The 20,475-nt window shown below is 39.9% G+C and overlaps 1 protein-coding gene across 2 annotated transcripts in view; it reads right to left on the reverse strand.

The window, feature by feature from the left end:
• Positions 1–20,475, reverse strand: part of LOC126162135 (male-specific lethal 3 homolog) — a 127,491-nt gene that overhangs the window by 96,801 nt on the left and 10,215 nt on the right. For both annotated transcript variants that reach the window (XM_049918429.1, XM_049918428.1), the window contains exon 4: positions 7,873–8,470. In XM_049918429.1, the coding sequence (XP_049774386.1) occupies positions 7,873–8,470 (598 nt within the window). The remainder of the gene's footprint in view (positions 1–7,872; positions 8,471–20,475) is intronic.

The raw sequence follows: 20,475 nt of genomic DNA on the forward strand, positions 1-20,475 counted from the left end.
CATTCTTTGGTTATCTTTGTGTTCGTACAATGTGTTTTCCGCACTACTCTCAAAATGGAACTTAAGCAGCTGCTAGCCGGGGACTAGAACTGGCCCTGTCTAGTGTAGCGATCTGGCCAAGTATTTTCTGTCAAAATTCCACTTTCTTGGATACACCAAGAAGGTAATATGTAATCTTTCTTACCTGTTATTCCTACTAGTTGTTTATTTCCACTCTGGTACTCTGAATCTATGGATTGCGCTAGTAATTATAACAACGCTTAGCATTTGCAAACCGAATCAGCCACATAAACAAGAAGCAGTTGGCATTCACCGGTCCGGCTTTATTCCACTCAGCTCACATAGCCCCGTCCCATGTTGTCTGCAGAAAAGTTTGACGGGGATTCCCCTGGCAGAGACATCACGTGCACTATGCACGCATTCAAAAATCAACTTACAATTCAATCAGAAGTCAAGTTAGAATGTGTCCAAAAATCAGCAGGGGTGAGTTTCAAAATCACATGAATAATCGATAGACCGACATGCACTGGATGCTAGGTGCTTAGTGAAACAAGGTTTTTTCCTCAAGAATATGAATTTGCCCCCTGCCACCGAAATTGCCGCCCGGTTCAGTTACCCCGGTTTGCGGTCAGCCCCCACTAGTTCCGGGCCTGCTGCGCACGCGTGAATCTAGTGGCTTGGGCGCACCAGTTAAATTTTTCCCAGTACCATGTGGCTGGTTGCTGCAACTGCTGCTTACACTGCCAACAGCCACATTTCTGTAGCCAGAAGACACTATTCATATGCGGCTCAACTGCACGTGTGCATGAGCCCGCTCGTAACTAATTAAATGAGTCTATACCCGGGCCGCTGAAACATTGCACTTGACGTTTGCGTATGAAGTTGGCAGCGTAACAGATAACAAGTGAAGAACGATAGGTGCTAGGCGTTCAGCGTGGGGCGCCAGCCAATCACAGCGCAGTGAGCACTGCTGTTACTCACGTGCTGTGACGTCAAAGTTCCCGCGTTGCCGGCTTTGATTAGTGAATGTGTATACAACGTGAATTGTATGTTGTTTACCGTGTTTTTTCGTTGTACTGTGCGCTATATCGTTGTGACTTTTGTTACGTTGTGAGTGTACATACTTGGAAAATGCCACCGAAAAGACTTCGTTCACCTAGTGACAATCCTTTGCGTCGAGGGGTGCCTCTAAACAGCCAGGCACTGGAGTTACTACGCAGAACTCTTAAGTTTTACGAGCAGGAGAAAAACTACGTAAGCATTCATGGACAGCCATCAATTCCTGCCGACAAAGTGGTGGAACGTACGTCGAAAACTCTTGGTATTAGTGCAAGAACCGTAGTAAGTAAGGGAGTATTACTACAAAACTTGGAAGATACTGAAGTGAGCCGTAATGATTCTGAGCTGTCTGGATCAAATAATACATTTTTATCAACCCCGAGAAAGAAGAAAAAGCGGCCTAGTCCTATCACAGATTCAGATTCTTTCCAGACTGATGCAATTCGTAGGCATGTTTATGCTTACTACAGCAGAAAAGAGTATCCGACTGTAGCTAAGTTATTAATCTCTTTAAAAGAAAGTGAACTCTTCAGGGGTGGTAAAACATCACTAAAAATTATGCTAAAAACATGGGTTTCCGTTACAAAACACTAGACGGACACAAAGTACTGTTAGAGATGGCACATATTGTTACCGCTCGTAGCATTTTCTTGCACAAAATTGTGGGCAGAGACATTCATTCCATAATTTGGCTAGACAAACGTGGGTTAATGCCGGGGAAGCTGTCAGTAAATGTTGGACGGATAACACACTCAGCAGTAGCGGCCATCAGCCGACGGGAAGAGGAGCTAGATTAAGTGTGGTCCATGCAGGCTCCTCCAGTGGTTTTGTCCCTGATGCACTTTTAGTTTTTAGATAAAAAAAGACTGGTGATTACCATGAAGATATGGATCACACATGATTTGTTGAATGGTTCAGGAACCTTTTAAAACAATTTCCTGTCCCTACAACAATTGTAATGGACAATGCTCCATATCATTCGGTGATACAGAACAAAGCCCCAACCACAAATGATCGGAAAGAAGTTATGGTGCAGTGGTTACAGGCTCGAAATATTGCAGCGGATATGAGTATGACAAAGGTTCTGTTATATTCTCTTGTTAAAGAAAATAAGCCTACGACATCTACATATGTAGTAGACGAAATTGCCAAGGAGCAGGGTCATACTGTAATAAGGCTGCCACCATATCACTGCCATTTCAACCCTATTGAGTTAATATGGAGTGATGTAAAAATGTATGTAAGGAGCAACAACAAGTCCTTTACAATAACAGAGGTGGAAAAGCTGTTGCGTGAAGCTCTTGTGACTGTGGATGCAGTCTCATGGAGAAAAAAAGTAGAGCACGTCGAGAAGCTTATACGAGCAGCACAGACAATAGAAGGCATTATCAGTGGCCATGAACAATTAATGATTTGTCTTGCTGATGACGACGATGAAGATGGTTTTGGCGATGAATCAGACAACAGTGACAATGGCGAGCTGGATGGAATTGCGCCATTATCGCTGTAAATTGGTGAGTGAAAAATTACTAATATTGGTTATTTATTGCAATCTCAGTTATTATTTATTTTGTAAACTACGTACATTATTGATTTTAAAGTACCAGTCGTCAGATGCTTGTTTTTTGTATTTCTTTGCTCCGTTATCGAAAGGGTGCACATTGTTATGCTTTTACATGCATTATTATACGGGTGTTTACTTTCTGTCATTGTAGTACAACTAAAAACGAGTTTTTATATACACTGTAATTGCTCAATCGTTTGCATTTACGAGACAGGACAGAAAACTGTATCGTCTGCTGTGTGTATAAAGGCTGCTGTTGCAACATTGCTATTACAGTATAGCCAACCTAACTACACAAAAAGCGAACTATCAAGTGCAATGTTTCGCCGGCGGGGGTATAATGTAAACAGTTGTGACGTCATGCTCATCGGAGGCAATTTGTTGTTTTGAAGCATTGCATAGTCTTGCTAAAGCCTTTGACACATTCTGCTGTTCGCAGACGCTTGTATGAGCACTGTGTTATTTTATACGGTGCATTTCCTTTGCAATTTAAGTTTTATTTTTGTTTTGTTTTCTCTCGTTCATGTTTTAATGCTGCAGTATTATTCTGCAGTAGTGGGATACAGTAATATTCTTTGTTAGAGTATCTGTTCTTACCAGTCAAAATTACAAAAATTTAACTGGAAACTAAAACAAAGAAAAATTCCCGGAATTCTAAAAAATTCCCAGGTTTTTCCCGGATCTCCCAGTTGTCCCAGGTCGTATACGCCCTGAGTGTGATCTTTGAAGGGCTGTATCTCTGAACAGAATTTTTTTGGAGAAAACTAAAAAAATATGTTTTCCTTACTTAGTCTTTCATTTTAACATGTGCTAAATTCAATAACATCCGAGACTATGAAGGTAAGATCTATCTAGCCTGCCTGTATTGAAATGGACTGCCAGTTGGATATGTGAGAATAGTAGCTTCAATGACAGTATTTCACAGTTTTATTCTGTGAACAGGTAGGTTTACAAGGTTTTGGCTGATCCAGATTCCGAAGGTATTTCAAACCGATATGCCATAGAAACAACTTTCCTGTTTCCTGCCAGGCTTACTGAGGAAATAGCACACTGTTGGGTATATAATTTCTGTTTACAATTATAGGTAAGGAGAATGAATTTGTATGGAAGGCACAATTTGTCTGATGGCTGAAACATGCTATCATATTCAAAAATAAATAACTGCAAGAAAGAAACTAAACCACAGATTTTCACAAGATAGCATTTTCTTTCTCGCAGTCTCCTTAACAGAAAACTTACACTGTTGTTTGAAAAATGTATAGCTATGTCTGTTTCTTCTAGTATTGTGTAAAAACTGGACGTAAATCAGTCAAGAAAATTTCTAGTTTTTTGCAACAACATTACAAAACATCTTGTCTTTATACATATGAGTAGGTTACAGATTAAAGCCTAGGCCAAAATCTTTTCAATAACATCAGTTTCAGCTTCCTACCGAAGTTGAACATTCTTGCTTCATAGCACTCTCAGAAAAATGAATTTTTTTCTTGAAATTTGATAATCAAATGCCTTTTGCTTTCGAAATAGTATGCATGTGTGTACTTTGTTTATCCTGTGGATACATGCAATCAAAAACTAACGAGTATTTGATGCATTGAAGTCCACACCTTTGGTTCATCCAATATAGATTGACCCAAGAATATCTACAGATATTCTTGAGCCCCTTCCATATGACTCCTGTAGGAACCACTAAGACAAGACTAGAATAAACATAGTGTGCACAGCGGCATTTAGGTGATCATTCTTCCCACACGTAATATGTGATTGGAATGTAGGAAATTCTAAGTACCCTCTGCCATGTACTTTAACATGAATTTGTTAAATATGTGTGTAGATGTAGAGGAAGATGTGAAGCAGTCACAAGAGAGGTTTGACTCAGCTGCAGATGCCCATTTTATGAACTTTTTTGCAATCAGCACATTTCCATATTATAAAAGTATAAACAAGAATTCCACCAAATACACCATGGTAGTTTCCGAAGCACTGAAATCTAGACGGTTATGCACTTTAACAATACGAGAGAAGCAAAGCTGCTACTCACCATATAGCGGAGATGCTGAGTCGCAATAGGCACAATAAAAAGATTCACACAAATCATAGCTTTCAGCCATTAAAGCCTTTGTCAGCACACGCACGCACACACACACACACACACACACACACACACACACACACACACGCGCGCGCGCAACTTTACATTCACGCACGTCTGCAGTCTCAGAGAGCTGAAACTACACTGCAAGCAGCAGCACCAGTGCATGATGGGAGTGGTGACTGGGTGGGGGTAAGGAGGAGGCTGGAGCAGGGAGGGATAGTATGGTGGGAGTGGCGGTCAGTGAAGTGTTGCAGTTTAGACAGAGGGTAGGAGAGAAGGTGCTGAGGAGGGAGGGGGTAAGTATCAGAAAGGAGAGAAATAAAAATAAATTAAAAGACTGGGTGTGGCAGTGAAATGACGGCTGTGTAGTGCTGGAATGGGAACTGGGAGGGGGCTGGATGGGTGAGGACAATGACAACGGAGGTTGAGGCCAGGAGGCTTACGAGATCGTAGGATGTTTTGCAGGGAAAGTTCTCACCTGTGCAATTCAGAAAAACTGGTGTTCGTGGGAAGGATCCATATGGCACATGCTGTGAAGCAGTCATTGAGATGAGGGAGTATCATGTTTGGCAGCGTGTTCAGCTACAGGGTGGTCCACTTGTTATTTGGCCACAGTTTGTCGGTGGCCGTTCATGCGGACAGACAGCTTGTTGGTTGTCATGCCTACATAGAATGCAGCACAGTGGTTGCAGCTTAGCTTGTAAATCACATGACTGGTTTCATAGGTAGCCCTGCCTTTGATGGGATAGGTGATGTCAGTGACCAGACTGGAGTAGGTGGTCTTAGGAGGATGTATGGGACAGGTCTTGCATCTAGGTCTATTACAGGGGTATGAGCCATGAGGTAAGGGACTGGGAGCAAGGGTTGTGAAGGATGGACGAGTATATTGTGTAGGTTCGGTGGATGGTGGAATACCACAGCAGGAGGGGTGGGAAGGATAGTGGGTAGGGCATTTCTCATTTCAGGGCACGACGAGAGGTAATCAAAACCCTGGCGGAGAATGTAATTCAGTTGCTCCAGTCCCAGATGGTACTGAGTTATGAGGGGCCAGACTGTGGGACTTTCGGAGGTGGTGGGAGACTGGAAAGATAAAGCCTATCGTGACTCATCATCTCTGCTATATGGTGAGTAGCAACTTTCCTTCTCTCGTAGTTACATTTCATCCTGGATTTTCCATTGTTTGGTTATGCACTTTTGTCACCCAGTCACAGCTCACGTCAGGTGATCTTGCCAGCCAATGACAGCAGATATTCAGAGCACAAGACCCATGATTTAGTCGACCAACAGCAACACCGATATTCAGTAGTGTGAACAGACAAATAGGTGAAGTTAATAGTTTAAATTAATATACATACAGTACAGCTGCAAGAAAAGCTATGCTTTCACGTATAATATTAGTCATCAAAAAATTTTTTGCTGTGCTTTACTTAGTGTGTAGTTAAGCAGAGTCTTAAGAGCACAGCTTAAATTGCAGTGGCAGCTGAATATTTCTAACAAAAGCAATTCTAAATGTCACTGCTGTGCATCAAGCATTCCATCAAGAACTTCGACTTTTCCATAGGAAAGCCAAATGCTCAAGACCTCACTTTGCAAATTTTTTTTGAAGGATACTCATACTTTATGCCGTTGTTATTGCCGAATTTGTAATCTATGGAAGAACTAAAATAAAAATTGCCCTGAAACTGTCTTCCTTTAATGTGTGTTACTCAAGATATACCGAACACAAATGTGCCAGTAAAATTTTAAATAATGGCATAAATGGATGGTCTTCTGGGCCCAAAGTTTTTCGAAGTGGCTGATCCTCTAAGTGTTAAGTTTTGAATGAAAGTCAAACACATCGTAATTTAAGAAATTCACTGCACATTATCACACATAAGATAATTCAACTTGTGTAAAAGAAAATTTACTTCAAAATTAACGCTTCCCAAACCACCATTCCCAACATTTGCCCTGCGACCTATTAGAAATATCAACAGTTGAGACTTCACGCTGATCAAAATGAGGTGCATGAGAAAGGTGCATCTAAAGAAGTTTGTAGTTACAAAACATTGCACAGCCTTCAACACATTTTGTTGTTGGCAGACACTTGTGTGCACTGTGTTTTGTTGCTGTAAAGGGCACATTTTCTTTGAAACAAGAATTTTATTTTCATGTTAGTCTCTTATTTATGAGTCATTTCTGCAGTACTATTCTGCAGTAGTGGGGTAAAATAAAATTCTTTGTTAGAATATTGGTTCTCACCAGTCAAAATCACAAAAATTTAACTGAAAACTGGAACCATGAAAAATTTACGTTATTCTAAAATTCCACGGTTTTTCTCAGAGAAAAAAATTACAGGATTTTCTCCAGATTTTCCAGTTGTCCTGGGGTGTATACACCCTCAGTAGGCTAATAAACATTCAAATTACACTGCAACAGACCCATGTTATGAGTGGATACTGTCAGGACCCTTTCAGAACGTCTGCCATATTTAGGGCCAGAGTTGAAATTTGGAGAACGTGGGAAGATTGCTGTCCAGATGTGTTTCTAATTCTGTAATTACTACAACATGTGACTTTTCTTATTGCTATTTCACAAATTCGACTATCAGTTTATATGGAGTGTAGTAAGCAATTTTTACATGTCAATGCTTTTTACACCATCAACTTTGTTTTGAACTTCATCATGCCTGTGCCAGCAGAGAAAACCTCAGAGAAACTTGGATGAAACATTAGAATGTTTGTAGTGATTTATTACATGGAAGTATACAAATGACTTTCCATAATCATAACAAAATACCAGCATTAAACCTTAATTTGCAGCATTTCGTAACATTAATATAGCATTATAATGGACCATATGTGTGAACCTGATGACCTCACTTAGTCCCTCACTGTCAAGACTAGAATTGTGTGTGTGCTCCGTCTTTGAATAAGAACATAATGATACCGAAATTCATTATAAATGACAAAAGCTGGTGCAGAAGTAAACACTGCCATGTGAAAAATGTAATTAACACCTATAAATCAACTAGCAGACAAGAAAGAAGTTAACACCACACAAATTTATATCAACACGTGTGCAAATGTAACTATATCAAATGTTTTCCTATCTGAATCAGAAAAGCAACAATTTATGTTTAAAAAAGTGAAGTTCATGTAGAATGTAGCTATCTTACCTTATTTGTATTTTTAATAAGTTCATTATCCAAATCCAGTATGTCTCTCATAACAGCAGTAAATTCCAATGGGAAGTTTTCTTCTGCAGTGTCTTGAGCCCCTTCCTCTGACTGGCTAATATCCTCTGCATCTTCTCCACTGGCTTCATCTTCAGTGGTACACTCACTGTTATCAGAGTTGTTATGATCAACAAAATCTTCTGAGTCTTGATCACAAGCGAGATCACCGTCACCACACTGATTATGATCATCCACTTCATCATCATCACTGTGTGCTTCTCTGCTATCATCACTATCACTTTCATGTTTTACACCATAGTCATCACTATCGTCATCTTCATAAGCATTGCCTAAGTGTTCATCTTCCATCACACTCTTTTCTCTCTTTTTTCTGTGATCAGTAACACGTTTCCTCCTATTACTTTCATCTTTGTCCAAAGAAGTGTCGTAAGTACTGCAAGAATCAGGGCTACCTTCCCGCGAGGTTGTAGCAGATGCTGTGCGATGACCAGTGCTATGTTCCGATTTGTTATTTCTCTTGAAGGATACCTCGTTACCTTTCGGCCCCTTGTGATCTCGCCGATACAGGTATGCAGTTCTTCATGAAACAGAAATTTTTTTTTTAATTACGGAAGAAATAGTAATCTAAATACAAATGAATTGCTTTTCACTTCCTATCTGAATCACTTTCACATTTGCACCACTGCACAACAAAATGAATTGTTAAAATAACCAAACACTATCACAAAGAAAAACTAAGTTAAAGTGGAAGTGTCATGTTCACACCAGAATAAGAACCAGAAACATTTACTACCAATAAAAACCATAACAACGTTCAATTTTTATCTCTCTTTTCTTTCTCAGTTACTTAACCCTTTCCAGCCCAGTGATGCCATGTGGCATCATCATATTTAACTATTTCCCAAGGCCAAACTATTTGTCCAAAGATTATAAACAAGTGTGCAGGGCTTTCTAAAGTTCATTGTTCTTAGATTGGCTACGGTGAATTCGCTAAAACAATGCCTTGACAAAAGTATTGTTGCATGGTGTCTACGGTATAGTGCACCCAACTGGACTTTCAAAATATTATATCAAGATAAAAGAAGGAAACTAATATAAAAGTTGCACTAATAAATTATTGTTGAAAGTGCAAATTAACTAGTAAACACTTTGAAAATAATGCTAGTTGCGGTAATTTCCTGCTTGGAAGTCACAAACATGTGTGATTCCATTTGGCATCATTGGGCATTTGTTATGTTACCAAATGTAGTACATGTAATAACTTTGACTAAAGTTTACCATAATGTGTAACTCTAATATTTTCAAGTTTCTTTTGAAGCTTTATTATACTAACTAATATTAATATGTGAACATTTTTATTGACATAATTTACCAGTTTTTGCTGCTGCTTTAGTAAAAAATTCCTGGTTTGTTTACCAGATGATTCGCAATCATAAATCATTATCAGTAGAAGAAATATTGCTGCTTCTCGAAAGTGATTTATCTGATTTGGACCTTGATACATCTAATGTGGAGGAAGAGATTGAAAATGCTCGGCAGCAGGACCCTACTACACTGGATACACAGTTTCTTCAAGGAATGGACCTTGATAGGGTTGAAATTCTGGACCCTCAAGTCAATGATGAAGATGATGTTCCCTTAGATTCAAGATTACTTGGTGAGCCAAACCTTGCACCAAGTCATTCAGCTCAGAAAATTAATTGTGATACACACTGGGATCTTCGGTGGAGAATGAAGGACGTTGAAGAAATGGACACATCATGTAATGCAGTTTTTTCTGACCCTCCAGGAGATGAACTGACACCTTTGCAGTATTTCAGAACAATGTGTAGTGATGACATTATCCAGAACCTAGTCGAGCAATCTAATCTATACTGCACACAGAAAACAGGTGCATCTTTAGATACAAATGTTCGTGAAATAGAAAAGTATATAGGGATAAATATCCTAGCAGGTGTTGTGAAAATGCCTAGTTACAGAATGTACTGGGCAGAGGCTACAAGATTTTCTCCAATAGCTGACTCAATGCCTGGAAATAGGTTTGATAAGCTAAGAAATTATTTACATGTGAATGACAACACTAAAATGAAACAAAGAGAGGACCCTGATTATCACAAGCTGTTCAAGGTGACACCATTTGTTGACAAAATCAAACAAGGTTTTTCAATTATTGAACCTGAGAAATATCATTCAGTGGATGAATTAATCATTCCTTTCAAAGGTCATTCATCCCTGAAACTGTATGTAAAAGGCAAACCACACAAGTGGGGTATAAACGTTTTTGCCTGTGCTGGTTCTAGTGGAATTGTGTACAATTTTGAAATATACCGAGGGAAAGGAACTGTACATAATGATACTGGTCTTGGTATAAGTGGTGATATTGTGATAAGGCTTTTGGAAGGACTGACAAAATATAAAAATTTTAAAGTGTTTACAGACAATTGGTTCACCTCTTACAATCTTATTTCTGCCCTGAAAAACTATGGCATTTTGGCTGTTGGAACTGTTAGACCCACAAGACTTCAAGGCTGCAATCTAAAAACAGACAGTGAGCTGAAAAAGCAGGGACGAGGATCATACGATTATCGAACTGAAACAGAAAGGAACATCATAGCGCTGAAGTGGTATGATAAGTCTGTCGTTCTTGCATCATCATACAAAGGAGTAAGTCCAGTAGAACCAGTGAAACGTTGGTCGGTGGGAGAACAAAATACATTGATGTTCCAAGGCCAGACACTGTTAGAGAATATAACAGTTCGATGGGAGGAGTTGATCTGCACGACATGCTAGTTGCTTTGTATAGGAGTCCCATTGGTTCCCAGCCCAGTTGATGATGTAAGGTATGACAACATTGGACACTGGCCACAGCATGTAGAAAACAGAGATGTAAATTGTGCATTACAGCATATTCTCGAACAAAATGCATCAAATGTAATAAACCTCTTTGCTTTACCAAAGACAGGAACTGTTTCTTAAATTTTCATGTAAAGTAACAATCATGCTGTAAAACAAAATAAAATTGTCCTGAAATGCAAGTTGCATTATTGTATGTACTAATTTTTCTTTAATAAACTGCATCAAATTGTATAATTAAAATATTCATTCAAGCTCCATTACCAAGCACTGTGACATCCCAACCACCTGACTGAAGGAAACAAATCCTGTCCAATGATGCCATATGGAGTCATCCCAAATTTCCCTCCAAAAACAAAAAATAACAAAATTTCTTATAAATATATATTATTCCAATCATTATGAAGGGGAAATACGCGAAAAAATATTTTTTTTTCCCACAAGTAAATAAAAGTTTGGCTGGAAAGGGTTAAATCAAATTTATTCTCGAATTTAGTTCACAGGCACCAGATGGAATGTGTGTTCATAAAATATGTGTAAGACAAACTATTTCGCTCTACTGTAGCAACTGGATCTATGGAAACTCCGGATACCCTAATGAGCTCTACATATGATGTCATGATATAATGTACATCTGAGTGGATAATAAGATCAAGCATAATGTGCCTGTTTGTGGATGTGCTTTCTGTATGAGTAAGTCAATGGAGGAATTGACTAAATTTCAATGAGTCACAACTGTCCAGGCCCAAAAGCTCGTATCTCATCACAAATTTCACATTTCCTATCAATGTTATTGTTAAGTGGAAAAGGCAGACACACACTATGCTGAATTATTAGCCTGGTATGCACGGGTAGTAATAGGTAAGGGCCACCAAACTTCAAAATGTTTGGAATAGACATACCCTTATCAACCACTGCAGTAGCCAAAGTAAAAGACTTGTTGAAGTAACACACTGATAGGACAGAGGGCTCAGTTATTCATTTGTCATGATCACACTGCTGCCCAGAAGCCAACAACATCAGGGAAGATTGGGACAAAACTTAGACAGCCACAAACAAAATTTCCATTGCACTTTGGAGAAGTGGAAAGAGGTTTTATGAAGTTGCAATTTGTGGTGCATAATGTGAACCTGAAGACAATGTCCAACGAACAGTATTTACGGGATGAGCTGGTTGATATTCGTAAATCGCCCTGACTACTATCAAATGCTTAGCAGCTCCTGTGAATCAGTGTGTTTGAAGAGCTCCCAAGAGTCATGTACCTGTGATACCTATAGAGTAAAGAACTATCCTCTCCTTTGGATCCTGTCTCCTTTGCAGAAAGTACAGGATGTGTCTTTACTCATCCACTTCATTGTGAGTGGCATGTTAATGGTAGATCTGTGTGTCCTACACAGTATGGACTGGGACCGAGGACTCAGGGTGTTATACCAGTCCCCTTAAAAAAACAAGTTTTAGGTGCTGTCTTTCACTGAAAAACAGAGCTAGTGGGACTCACTTGGGGAAACCCATTTTCTCCAGTGCCAGGAGGCAGCACACACAAAATGTTAGGGGGTCTATTAATAGTCAGCAGCTCAAATGTATGGTGAATGATGGTACACCTTCGGGAAATGGCAGCAAAGGACAGGAAAGGACACAAGATGCATTCAGTGTGTCTGCCTGGAGGCCTCATTCAGCATTTAGAAGAGACTATTCCGGCAGTCATTGAGGGAACATGGTGCAACCAACTGCAGATTGTGGTGCATTTTGGAACACATGATGCCCTTCCTCTGGCCTCAAGGTCATTCTAGCTACTGGCAAAGAAGGTTGAGAAGACCAGCACGGGGTTTCAACAAAGTTCACAATTTGCAGCATTGTCCTCAGAACTGAGTGTGGCCCTTCAGTTATAAGTCAAGTGGAAGGACCGAACCAGAGACTTCAAAGATTCTGTGACAAGCTAGGGTGCAACTTCCTGGACTTTTACCATAGGACTCAGAACTATAGGGTTCCCCTAAATATGTCAGATGTGCACTAAGCATCAGCAGAGGCTGCTACTCAGGTAGCTGACCATGTGAGAGTGCATACAAGGGTTTTCTAGATTAGGCGACTCTCCATCCAACCCATATAATGATGCTCTAAGAAACTCCGAAGTATCTGTGTAACATTTGAGAAAAAAAGAGAAAACAAAAAACACCAACAGATGAGAGTATTAAAATCCTAATGGTAAACTGCCGAAGGATTCACTACAAAGTTTGAAGTGCTCATGAAAAGCAGTGATGCTCACATAATACTAGGCAGTGAAGGCTGGTTGAAACCTGAAATTGGTACCAGTGAGATTTTTGGGGAAATTTTAAGTGTACATCAAAAGGATAGGCAAATGGGAAATGGATTGGCATCTTTGTCACAGTAGACAAGAACCTCCAATCAACCAAGATTGAAACTGAAGCTGCATGTGAGACTGTTTGGGCAAGGCTCAGTATCAGGGGAGGGCATAAAATGATAATTCCATTCTTCTATCACCCACTAAACTTATCTCCTGATATAACCAAAAGCTCTAGAGTAAACCACAGTTCACTTGTACATAAGTTTCATACTGTAATCATCAGTGGAGACTTCAATCATCTGACAATTAATTGGGAAAATTGCAATTTTGTTAGCAGTTGGTGTGATAAGACATATTGTGAAACATTACAAAATGCCTTCTCTGGAAACTACCTAGCACAGATAGATAGAAGCCCCATGCATGATCGAAATACACTGGATTTAATGGCAACAAATAAACCTGACCTCTCTGGAGATGTCCACATTGAAACTGGTATCAGTGACCATGACACAGTTGTAGCAACAATTACCAATGTACAAAGGACAACTAAAACAAGCAGAAAGACATGTATGTTCTGAAATCTAGATAAAAAAAATCAGTACTGTCATATCTCAGTGTGGGACTTCAAACTTTCAGCATAGGGCAGGAGCATGCAGAGGAACTTTGACTCAAGTTTAAAAGAATAGTTGACCATGCAATGGCTAGATGTGTAACCAGCAGAGTTCATAATGGGAGGGAACCTCCATGGTATACAGTCACTATAAAGAAACTTTTAAAGAAACAGAAATTACTGTATAGCAGGGGTAAAACAAAGGGTAGTGCTATACATAGAGACATGCTGAAACGAAAATTGTATGGCTGTCAAGAGTATGCAGCGCAATGCCTTCAATCACTAATGCAGCAGAATATTGTCAAATGATCTTTCACAAAACCCAAAGACATTCTGCTTATATGTAAAGGCTGTTAGTGGTACCAAAGTTACTGTCCAGTCCTTAGCAAATGACAGGAAATGAAACTGATGGTAAAAAAGCAAAAGCTGAAATGCTTAACTCCGTTTTCAAACGTTCCTTTACAAAGGAGAATGCACAAAAATTGCCTCAATTTAATCATTGCACCACTGAAAAGATGGACGAAATAAGTAATGTTGTCAGTGGTGTTCAGAAACAGTTTAAACCGTTAAAATCAAACAAAGCTCCACACCCCAATGGAACCCCTGTGACTTTGTGGCCAAATTAACCCCTCTTCTAACTATAATCTATCTTAGATGTCTTCAACAAAAAACCGTGCCCAATTCTTTGAAAAAGGCACAGGTGGCATCCATCTACAAGAAGGGTAGTAGAAGCAACCCACAAAACTACTGTTCAATATCCTTGACGTCAATTTGTTATTGAATCTTACAACATATTCTGAGCTCAAACATAATGATGTCTCTTTAACAGAACGACTTCCTCAATGCCAACCAGCATGGATTTCAGAAACATCTAACATATTAAACCCAACTCTCTTTTCTCACACGATTGGATCAATGCAACCAGGTAGACGCAATATTTCTTGATTTCCAAACAGCATTTGACTCAGTACCGGACCTACGCTTTTTGTCGAAAGTATGATCATATTGGGGTATGAAGTGAAATTTGTGACTGGATTGAGGACTCTCAAACAGGGATGACACAGCATGTTGTCTTGGATGAAAGTCATCATCAGATGTAGAAGTAACTTAGAGTGTGCCCCAGGAAGTGTGTTGGGACCCTGGTTGTTCATGTTTTATATTAATGAACTTGCAGACAGTATTAACAGTGAAATCTGGCTTTTTGCACATGATGCAGTTACCTGCAATAAAGTACTACCTGAAACAAGCTGCATAAATATGCACTCAGATATAGATACGATTTCAACATGGGGCAGAGACTGGCAACTCTGCTCTAAATGTTCAGAAATGTAAAACTTTGCACTTCACTTCATAAAATGAAAAATGTATCTTATGACCATAATATCTATGAGTCACTGTTGGAATCTGCCAACCCATACAAATACCTGGGTGTAACACTTTGTAGGGATATGAAATGGAATGATCACAAAGATTTAGTCATGGGTAAAGCAGGTGGTAGACTCCGGTTTATTGGTAGAATACTGGGGAAGTGCAGTCAATCTGCAAAGGAGACTGCCTACAAATCACTTGTGCGACCATTTCTAGAATATTATTGGAGTGTGTGGGACCCATACCACATAGGACTAACAGCAAATATTGAACACATACAGAGAATGGTAGTATGAATGGTCACTGGTTTGTTTAATCTGTGGGGAAAGTGTCACAGAGGTACTCAAGGAAAAGAACTTTAAGAGTCTTTAAGGTAGACAAACTATTCCGAGAAAGTTTGTCAACAACATTTCAAGAACCAGCTTTAAATGATTACTCTAAGGATATACTACAAACCCCTACATATTGCTCACATAGGTATCTTTAGGACAAGATTAGAATAATGACTGCATGCTCGGGGGCATTCAAATAATCATTCTTCCCACAGTCCGTATGTGGGAATGGAGCAGGAAGAAACAAATACTGGTACAATGAGACGTACCCTTTGTCATGCACCTCATGGTGGTTTACAGAGTATAGAAGTAGATGTAGAGTAGATAGTAGTGACAATGAAGTCTGAATAAGAGGGTGCTGAAATCAACTAGGGGTGATCATCTTTGTCTAGGCTCATACCATGACTTTAATACACTTTCATTGCATTATTTCTCCAAGATTGATTGGTGCTAAGAGGTCAAGTATGTTTTCGCAACCATTCACGTTTCGAGTGTGCTCAAACTAATTCAGGGTGTATACATGGACAAGGAAAAAACATTCCCAGATTTACCGGTTGAAAATACACTTTCTTCCAGATGAGACTACACTTTTCCCGTGTTAAGTGACAGTATACTTTTCCTCGGCACTGTAAAACTTATCAATCCTTAGAATGTTTATGGTTTTCTACACAGACGTAGAATTTGCTGGCACTTTAGAAAACGAAACCTAAGGGGGGGTGGGGAACACGTTTTGGAAAGATCTTTGATGTGCAGCAACACGTACGCTGCATTTTTTCGTGTTACGGAGGTATAAATTCGAATTCCACCAAACACTGCATGTTACTTTCCGAAGCAATGAAATCTAGATTGCGACGGGCTTTTGTAAGCCAGCCATAGCTCATGTCACGTGATCTCACCAGCTGATGACAGCATAGGACACGTGATGTAGTCAACCAATTGCAAATCACTCTTAAGTAGTGTGAACACACAAAAAGGAAAAGTTAATGGTTGAAATTAATATACATAGTGTTGCTACAAGAAAAACAAAGCTTTCACAAATAATATTGGTCTCTGAGATTAATAACGCTGCAAGAGAAGCTAAGCTTCCACATATAATACTGATATTTTTGAACGTGTTACACTTTAAAATACATCACACGAAAGTGCCAGTAAAATTTTTAATAACGACGTAAATGTCTGATCTTCTGGGCTTGAAATTCTTCTAGATGGTCGTCCTCAAAGAGTTGATTTTAAAATGAGAGTCAAACGCTCTGTGATTTAAGAAATTCACCTTACATTCTCGCACATAGTTCATTTGCGTAAAAGGAAAGTTAATTTGAAAGTAACACTTTTCAAACCACCATTCGCAATATTTTCCCGTGAGATGCTAGAAATTGGTTCGTTTCAGCAGTTGCCAGAGAGCACTAGCACAGCTACGATGACGCAGGAAACCCGCATGTTCGTACGTGTAAAACATTAAAAGATCTTGCATTATGTCATAAAAGAAACCTTACAACAAAGGATACTTCAAAACATGCGGGATTAGCCGAGTAAGGCGCTGTAGTCGTGGACTGTGCGGCTGGTCCTGGCGGAGGTTCGAGTCCTCCCTCAGGCATGGGTGTGCGCGTGTTTGTCCTCAGGATACTTTAAGTTATGTAGTGTTTAAGCTTAGGGACTGATGATCTTAGCAGTTATGTCCCATAAGATTTCACACACATTTTAACATTTTTTGGATACTTCAAGAGCAATTTCGTGAATCATACTAAAATGCATAATTCGGCTTGAAGTGCACAATCGTATGTCCAGATTCGGATGTAAATTTTCTTGAGTACCAGTACTGAATTATCTCATGTTTGGTTCTTTATTATGGCATTATGCCATACGAGCAAGAAGATGGAAAACGTGCACTTGAAATGCAGCAAACAGTTGAAACTAGTCAACAGTGTGAAATTTAACACTTTGTTTCAAATAAATTGACTGCTTCAGCGCAAAAGATAAATAAAAGCCAAATCTCTTTAGCAAACAGAGAAAAGTAACATCATTGTTCTGCACAATGATTAGTGCTTGACTGTCAGAAAGGTGGAAATAAAACCTGTAACTAACTAGATAGTTTAGGTTTCCGTAACTATGCGAACATATTTTAATTCATTTGGTAGCTCCGGCCACAGAAATCCGTTTTGTTTTCATTTAATGTGAGAGCAATAACAGAAGAGGAAACAGCAAAACCACTAAACGTAAACCCAGGTCACATGGAGATTACCAACCTGCCCACTGCAACTCAGACTGCTCTGTGCATCAGCCCCGGATTTACGACATTTCGGCACCGGAGCCAGTGGTTAGCACACTGGACTCGCATCCGGGAGGACAACGGTTCAATCCCACATCCGCCCATCCTGATTTAGGTTTTCCGTGATTTCCCTAAATGGCTCCAGGCAAATGCCAGGATGGTTCCCTTGATAGGGCACGGCCGACTTCCTTCCCCGGCCTTCCCTAATCTGATGAGACCGATGACCTCGCTGTTTGGTCTATTCCCCCAAACAATCCAATGAACCGGAGCAATTTAGCTAGAAGTGGCCGAAGGTACTACTCACACGCGACTCAACTGCGCACGCGCAAGAGCCCGCCCGCAACTGCTCAAATGAATCTAATGTAAACAGCTGTCATGTCACGCTCATTGGAGGCAATTTGTTGTTATGAATCACTGCATATTCTTCCTAAAACCTTTGACACACGTTGGTTGGCAGACGCTTGTATGAGCACAGTGTTTTGTTGTTGTATATGGCGGATTTCCTTTGCGACTTATGTTTTATTTTCTTTTTTTTTTTTCTTCTCTTGTTCACGTTTTGTTGCTGCAGTATTATTCTGTAAAAGTGGGATACAGTAATATCCTTCGTTAGAGTATTGGTTCTTACCAGTCAATATCACAAAAATTTAACTGGCAACTAAAACAATGAAAAATTCCCGGAATTCTAAAATATTCCCAGGTTTTTCCCCGGTTTTCTCCCGGACGAAAAAATTCCCGGGTTTTTCCCGGATCTCCCGTATGTCCCGGGTCGTATATTGTTCAAAATAATTTTCTGCAGAACCATTCCGTACAATTTTGTATGACGTTTTACACCTGCTTTAAACATTTAATTTTTCTAGCATATCAAGGGTAGACTGAAGTCGCCACTGACTATAATTAGATGAGTGGGGTACCTATTTGAAATTAGACCCAAGGGGGGCAGTAAAATGATCCAATTACTAGTTTAGTCCAATTGTCAGGTACAAACTCTGCCCATACTATCTCACAGGAACTATCTACTTCAATTTCACTACAAGGCAAACTACTTCTGACAGTAATAAATACTATTTAATCTATGCTTTCTGAACACTGTTAGATCGTTTGAAAAAACTTCGGCTGAACTTATTTCCAGCTTTAGACAGCTTTCTGTACCTATAACTATTTGAGCTTCAGTGCTTTCTATTAGAGCACGGTTGGAGCTCTGGTTCTAACCAACACAGCTACAATAGTTTACAACTACAATACTGATCGCTTCTACAACTACTTTACTGTGTTTTTACCTGCTCCCCTTTAGACAGATGCTCTTTCTGTGGTTCCCAGAGACCCTCTAACCTAAAAACCCGTCCAGCCCCTTCCATACAGTTCCCGCTACCCATGTTAGCACCTCCTGTGCACCATGGACTCCTGACCTATTAAGCAGAACATGGAAACCCACGACCCAATGGCGCAAGTCAAGGAATCTGCACTTTACACAGTCAGAGGATTACCTGAGCCTCTGATTCAGAAACCTCCACTCTGCTCTGCACCGATGTTCTGTCGATGATGCTGCAGATGGTGAGCTCTGCCTTAATCTCTGAAGCAAGACTGGCAGTCTTTACCATTTCCATTTGCCATCCGAAACCAGATATGATCTCCTCCAATCCAAAGCGACATACGTCACTGGTACCGACATGAGTCACCACCTGCACTTGGCTGCACCCTTCACATCATCCGGAAGCACCCTTTCCACATCCGGAATGATTCTCCCCGGTATCCACATGGAGGGTGGCTTCTTCCCTTCCTTGGTAGCCATGTTCCTAAGGGGCCCCATTACACACCTAACGTTGGAGCTCCAACTAACTACCAGAGCATCACTTCAGTTACAATACATTACTATGAGGGTAGTTTGGTAAGTCTGGGAAAAAAGCAAAGAAAAAATGTTTGTTCCATAACAATTTACCTTATATCTCTAGAATCTCCTATCAGAAAAATAGGTTCTGTCAAACTCTATGAAATACTCTGTGACCACAACTATCATGTCTGATCCGACAAAAACTTCTTCCCAGCAAGCCAAAGTTTCAAGTTATGGAACAGAAAGATGTCACTTGGGTGGATGGGCAGATGAGGAAGCAAGTAAACTTCCCTTTCATGTGCTTTTGGCATTGCTATCACTGATTTGTGGGAGGTGAAAGAGCACTTTTTTCCATGCCAACCTTGGTCTTTTCTCATTTTCAAACAATCCACCAATGAAGCATAATACGGTTCACTTAGGGCTCTTCATTTCCAAAGTAATCTATGAGGATTACTCCTTGGGAATCAAGAAACATTGGCCATCAACTTACCAGCTGATAAAAATGGTCTCTGCCTTCTTCGGTGCACTTGTTCTGACTGCCATTTTAACTGGTGTTTAGGTAAAATCAAATCCACGTTCCATCAACAGTCACAAATTGGCACACAAGTCTTTAAGATCGCACTTAAACACTGCCACCCATTGTGTAGAAATGTTGTGCCCGATACGCTTTACGTTGACTGAGCAACCTCAGCACCCACATTACACACAGCAACTTCATGAGCAATTTTTGGTGCAGGATATTATGCACTAACTCAGTTGAGAGATTTTGTCAATGGTTTCCTTCTAGGTGGCCTCAACTGGATGGCCGTAATACATCTTCAATACTTGTCCAACCATGTTTCAATTATTTATCCAAAGGTAAACTGTTTTCAATGATGGTGCGAGTCCACATGACATCATCAAGCCTTCGTTGATGCTGAAGGTGGTGTTAACCCCTTCAGCATCAACTACAGCCTGAAAATGGTGCATTGAAGCAACTAAACTGGTAGCTACACAATAAGTAAGACCAAAAGGACAGCTGTA

The sequence above is a fragment of the Schistocerca cancellata genome, chromosome 2 (assembly GCF_023864275.1).
Source record: "Schistocerca cancellata isolate TAMUIC-IGC-003103 chromosome 2, iqSchCanc2.1, whole genome shotgun sequence".
Taxonomy (NCBI): Eukaryota; Metazoa; Arthropoda; class Insecta; order Orthoptera; family Acrididae; genus Schistocerca; species Schistocerca cancellata.